Source organism: Pteropus vampyrus, unplaced genomic scaffold (assembly GCF_000151845.1).
Source record: "Pteropus vampyrus isolate Shadow unplaced genomic scaffold, Pvam_2.0 Scaffold154, whole genome shotgun sequence".
Lineage (NCBI taxonomy): Eukaryota > Metazoa > Chordata > Mammalia > Chiroptera > Pteropodidae > Pteropus > Pteropus vampyrus.
Window position 1 is genome coordinate 1101066 of NW_011888935.1, and position 6000 is coordinate 1107065.

Below are 6000 nucleotides of genomic sequence, written 5' to 3' on the forward strand. Positions count from 1 at the left end.
ATCTATTTTGATGGGTCTTTATCTTGCTCAACATCAGTTCGAGGCATCAGCGTGTAACTTGTTTTTCTTCATCGTAGTTCAAAATCTAGATCATTTTGATAAGTAGAACATAGAAACTTTCATATATTCCTTTAGCTTACTAAATATATTTTCCACCTAAAGTTATATATCCTCTTTCTCCTGTTTTAAGGACTCACTACACCATTTCAGCCCTCGGTAATGACAGTCCATTGTGACATTTGCATTCTCAGTATAATGAGAAAGATTAAACTCGCTCTTCGAAGTTGTCTTTCTGGTTCCCTTCCCACTTTTCCCTAGAGATTCAGTTTCATGCTGTACGCGTGCTGAAGCACTTTCGAGTTCTGTGTCTATGATGGTAGGTGCCCTTCACAATCAAATCGACTTGTCAGTCTTCTGAGTTAGTGTTCTCATTTTAAAAGTGATATATCCCCTGATTTTTGGCAATCAAAAGTCAGCTATTGCAAAGCAGCTGTTGAAGGGCATTTTAAAACCAAATATGGCAGATAAGTAGGCTTTATTAAGCTAATCGGTGTTGAATCAAATATATAAAAGAATGATGATACATACCGAAAAACAACAGTCCAACTAATCTGAGTAGTGTTGACAGTTTTTAGATGACGTTAAATCGATTTAACGATCCATTATTTTTATAACTATCAATAGTCATAGGATCAGTAAAGGCAATGCTTGAAGTCAGCAAGACCTGAAGCAGGTGTTTGTAAAACTGAGCACCCCATGTCAGATTTCAAATTTGAATTAGCATTGGTAGCTAATTAAAATGTAGTTTCATATATGGTCTTAAGGAAATCATCAGAACTTTTTTTAGACCTTGTACTACTGATCCTAATCGTGAGAAATAACTTTTTTTGTGCACATTGTGTAGTTTGGGTGGCTTAAAGGAGGAAGTTGAGCTAAAGCTAAGGACACAGGTGTACTGCCGTGCATGGCTTTGTGTAATCACATCCTTGTGTTGATTGATAGTCTGTAACGTGCATGAGAAAAAATGGAGTTGTAGTTTTGTTGAAATGGCACTTTTAACCTTGCCCTTTGCTAGCACTGCCGCTATACTCTGTTTTGCATCTTCTCTGGCCAACCTTTGCTTTGTAATGCATTGAGCATGTAGAAATTAAGGGGGTTTTGCTCTTAACTTTGGTAGTTCAGAAATGGGGCACAGAGGAAGTTGCCGCTTGGCTGGATCTGCTCAATTTGGGAGAGTACAAGGAAACCTTCATCCGTCATGACATCAGAGGGGCTGAACTTTTGCATCTGGAGAGGCGAGATCTTAAGGTATTTCTTTTGTGCTACCTTCTGCTCTTGAAATTTTTCTTGCATAACAGAATCCTTTCTCCTGCGCCTCCTCTGTTATGTGCTTACAGCTTGGCTTATGTTATGCAAACGTGCAGTAATCTAATATGCATTGTCCTGTGGTCCAGATTCCTTGTATGCTTTTTAAACAAGAATATCAGCAATATTTTCCTCTCAAAATCATTCTCCTACTAGTATAGCTAAAGCTTACATGACTTTAGTAATTTTTCTCTGCATCCATTGGTATGGCTATTCTTGTACGCTGATATTTTTAAATAAATCATGTTTCCAAATGGGCTTATTCTATTGGATCAGCATGAAAGGTGATAATTGTTGCTGAAAATGACTTTAAAAATGTACTAGAAGGTAATTCAAAATACCAATAACAAAGCCTTGTTAATTTGTGGGACTAGATGAGAGACTTATAATCCTGTGATTTCGTTGCGTTTCTAAATCGACTTTTCAGATGTCACAAGATAACTAGATCAGTAAATTCAAATTTCCTTTCCATGACTTACTGTTAAAATCGTATTATTCTCCCCAAAAATATTTTCTTTAATAAATAAAGTAAAAGTTTTGCCTCGATTTTGCTAGAAAGCGGCTCAGAGCTTGTTCGTCACTCACAACAGAGAAGGAGAATCATTCATTCATGGTCTGCAGCCCTTCTCTCTCATTCTTTGGAGGCTCAGCAGCAGAAATGGCCAAAGCCAGCCCCAGGGATAGGAGTGGGGTTGTGTCGTGATATTTTCTTATACCACATGCTGCCAGTTTTAAAATTCCAAGATGGCTTAATAAACAACCGACAAAGCCTTCAACATTTGTTGGATGATCCCTTTTCTGGAGACCAAGCTCTGAAATGCATAGAATTGTAATATAGTAAGTTCCTAACAAATTCATGAACTGTCATGCCTTTATCTACAAATGTGCTAGGGTAGATCTTTGCGCAGATACCAGGTAATATAATTTTACATGTTTGTAATGCCGGGTCATACAGTTTTAGCACATCAGAAGTGAACGTCACTATTTTTAGCCAGAATAATAATGAAATCATAGATTTTTTTTTTTTTTTTTTTTAGGTGAGGCAGCCCTTGGTTGACCTCGCAGATTGCAAGGACCTTGTCAGCTTAAATCCCTTATTTTTTATTTTTTATGCCCACAGCACCTGGTCTTCTTAGGTGGTCTCCCATCCAAGTAGTAACCAGGCCCGACCCTGCTTAGCTTCCGAGATCAGACGGGATCGAAATCATAGATTAATTAATTGCCTTAGTTGAGAGGCCAAAATCTGGAACACAGCAAAAGATAGCATTAGAGTGCATAAAGTAAAGGTTGACTTCAAAACTTGAAGTGAATGCATAAAAAAATATTAATGTAGGGTATCATTATTATATCCAACATAATTGTATAGCTCCTGCTGCCCTCAGCAGGCAGCAATATTTATTAAATAGCTACCGATTATTGTGTTATGCCAGCTTTCCTACAAGGTATCTGCCCTCCAGAAGCTTGCATTTCATTTGCCACGAATAAGCGTACATTCTAGGAAAAGACTGTGTGTGTGTATCACATACACAAACATATGTAAAATACAAATACAGTGAGCGAAGCAAATATTTACAGGACTTATTATATCATACAGGTAATAAGTCAAAGTAAGAGTAATAGGAGCTGGCTAGAAAAAAGAATAAGAGTAAAAAGGAGATGGTTAAGAATTATTTTAGTAAACTTTCTCTTTAGCTTTTCGTGAGACTTTCGATTCTGTGTTGTTTTTATTTTTAATGCAAACTACATTTTTTTTCCTGTAAAACTTTTAGAAATTTGCATTGACAGTCCTCTTGAACTATTTTGGTTCTAAAACAGGGCGTGAAGGAATGGGGAAAGAAAAAATGACTTTACAGAAAGAACCTCCTGTAAAACCAAACAGGGGCAGCTGGGGACGAGCCCCACCTTGGTCTCTGTGGTTGTGGTGTCGGAGAGGGCAGACCCTTCAGAATGAAGTCTCTGAATGGGAGGGTCCCTGCCCCCTCGGTGATCTTATCCGTGCCTTTGCCTCGAATACTGTCCGTGAATATCTCGTATGAGAGGTTCACAGTTTGTATTTCCAGCCCTGACCTCATTTGTGAACTTTCCGATTATTTCACCAACTCTACTTGATATTTGGCTGTCACACAGGGATGTCCATTTTAATGGGTTCACAGCCACACTTTCTTTAGTTTCAAGTATACGACACATTGGTTAGACCTTTATATCTTTTATAAAATGATCCCCTAATTGCTCTTTCTCTCCACGCGGCCATCACGTGGCTGCCGACTGCATGCCCTCTGCCGCGCTCCCATCCCGGGCCGTCTGTCGACTACCGCTTTGAACCCCGCTAACCTTCACAGCGCACGTGGCCTGCCCCCCTCCCCGTTCTGCCCCTCCTCCCGTGCTCTAGTCTTAGTAAATCGCCCCCTCCCTCTCCAGGTGCTCGAGCCAGAGAAACCCAGGTGCATACGTAGCATCTCCCTCTTCCTTATCCTCCCCAAACCCACGAAGCCCACCCCCAAGTCAGGCGGACGGCAGTCCGCGTCCGTTTCTCTGCCCCACGCTGCCCTGACCTCTCGCCTGCGCCAGGTTCCCAGCCCCCACAACTGGCCTTGCGCTGCTGCTCTTGCTCCGGCTCATTAACCACACGGCAACCAGAGGGGCCATTTAACGTCAGGCCCATCAGTTTCCTGCCTAAAACCTCTCTGTGGCTTCCTGTTTCTGTTAGAATAAAGCCTCGATCTTGGCGAGGTTGACAGGTTCTGCTGTTTACTCAGCCTGGTGTGAACCCCCTGGCTTCTTGCTGGGCCATGCTTCATCTGCCCCCCGCCTTATTTCGTTTGCCTAAAAATACTAAACTCTGTCTCACCGTAGGAGGGTACCCGCTTAGATATGCTTCTCCCCCTACCTGTCGGCTGGCTGAGTCCTGCTCAGAGCTTGGCTCAGGTGTTACTTCTGTATCACTAAAACAACTGGAGATGGCATTTGACAGTCTACAGGTGGGAAAGGGAGACTATTTCTAATGTGCTTTAACAGACAAATAAACTGATTGCATTATTTTCCCTCCTGGAAAGGAGTAGGAAGAAGTGAGGGGCATCAAAGAAAATGGTAATGACACAGTAGTTTTTGTTTAGTTGGTTTTAGGTGGGGTTTTTTTTTTTCCCACTTGTCAAGTTGTGTATGAGTGGCCAGAAGGATAACTGAATATCTACAAAGCCTGCTTCTGCAAAATTAAGCCTATTTATCCAAAGAAAGGGAAAGCCAAAAGTAAAGAATATGAAAAAAATAAACATAACAAACATCAGGGTACAATTTTATCACAGCTCAGTTCCTAGAAGAGATCCAAGTATTGAACTCAAGCTAAAGAAAATACAGCTAAGAAGTTAGTGCAACTGCTGAAAACATTCATCTCATTACATCACAGCAGTAATTTTGAGTCGAATCTGTCTCTCCCAAAGAAGTCTTTGTTCTTGAGAATACAATGTACCTATGGCCTAACATAAAATATTTAGTATTAAATATATTTCTTAATCAGGGAACTAAGTTATCGCAAACTATAAAGAATATAAAATATTCCATTCAAATCAAAGAATCTTATACAACTATAAATGGATCTACATTTCTAATTTAGGTAGCAGGCAGCTGGCATCGTACCTTCTAGGCTTTGGCCTTGATTTTTGTTACTTTAGCTCACACACAGGAAACGTACGTTTGCCTGAGACTAATTGTGGTTGTCCTGGTATCATGTGAGAAAATGCTTTTCAGGGTCAGCTGAATATTATAAAAATTTTACCCCGAAACTATCTCAGTCTTGAAGAGAGTCCTCGCTGCGGAAAGAGTAGTTTTCAGAAGAATTCAGAATCGTCGGTAGCAATGCTGCTTTAGAACTCAAATTGCCCATAAAGTATGTGGGAGAAAGTGTGAACATGCAGGTGTGTGTGTGTGTGTGTGTGTGTGTGTGTGTGGACTTAAAACAGTTTGATCTACTTCATTTAAAAGTTTAAAAGGAAAGCATCTCTTAGTCTGAGGGATATTTGGCATTTTTATCTTGTCAGAAAAATAATCTTGTGGTACCTTATAGTCCTATTTTCTAGGCTGCTTTGGAAGTCATCATTTTACTAATTTTCAAACATTTTAAAAACTCTGCTTTGTAAAGTTAAGTTATTTGACTTCACACATTGTGCACGTTACACTTAAAGAAGCTATCGGGTTTGGAGGCCTCCATCTCTGCTTTTAGTGCTTCAGATAGTGAATATTTCGGTCATCTTGGGTGGGTCTCATTTGCTCCAGCAACAAGTATTGATTTGCTGAGTGCCTGCTGTGCCGCTCAGTCTGCAGTCAGCATGAATTTCTGAAAGTTAACTACAGAATTCTTGGATCTTCATAGGAAGATAGTTCTTTAAGAAACAAGAATTCTGACAGGAGCCAAAAGTGTTTGAGGAACAGCATCAACCCACAGACACCTGTGTTTTAAGGAGTTTTTTACACATACACATGACAAAGTATAAAGAATATTTAAATATTCCTCTGAAATCAAGACTCTAAATGCAACCCCAAATGCATTTACATTCCACATTTAGGTAGTGGGGCTGGTATCTTCCTTTAGGATTAGGCATCACTTTTAAGTTTAATATTTTATCAAGGAAATGTATAGTT

The 6000-nt window shown here is 39.9% G+C and overlaps 1 protein-coding gene across 5 annotated transcripts in view; it reads left to right on the forward strand.

The window, feature by feature from the left end:
• DGKH (diacylglycerol kinase eta) overlaps positions 1–6000 on the forward strand; it is a 173262-nt gene that overhangs the window by 163862 nt on the left and 3400 nt on the right. For 4 of the 5 annotated variants that reach the window (XM_011369749.2, XM_023536372.1, XM_023536370.1 and 1 more), the window contains one exon: positions 1178–1308. The exons of the other annotated variant lie outside the window; for it this stretch is intronic. In XM_011369749.2, the coding sequence (XP_011368051.2) occupies positions 1178–1308 (131 nt within the window). The remainder of the gene's footprint in view (positions 1–1177; positions 1309–6000) is intronic. 5 annotated transcript variants of the gene reach the window in all.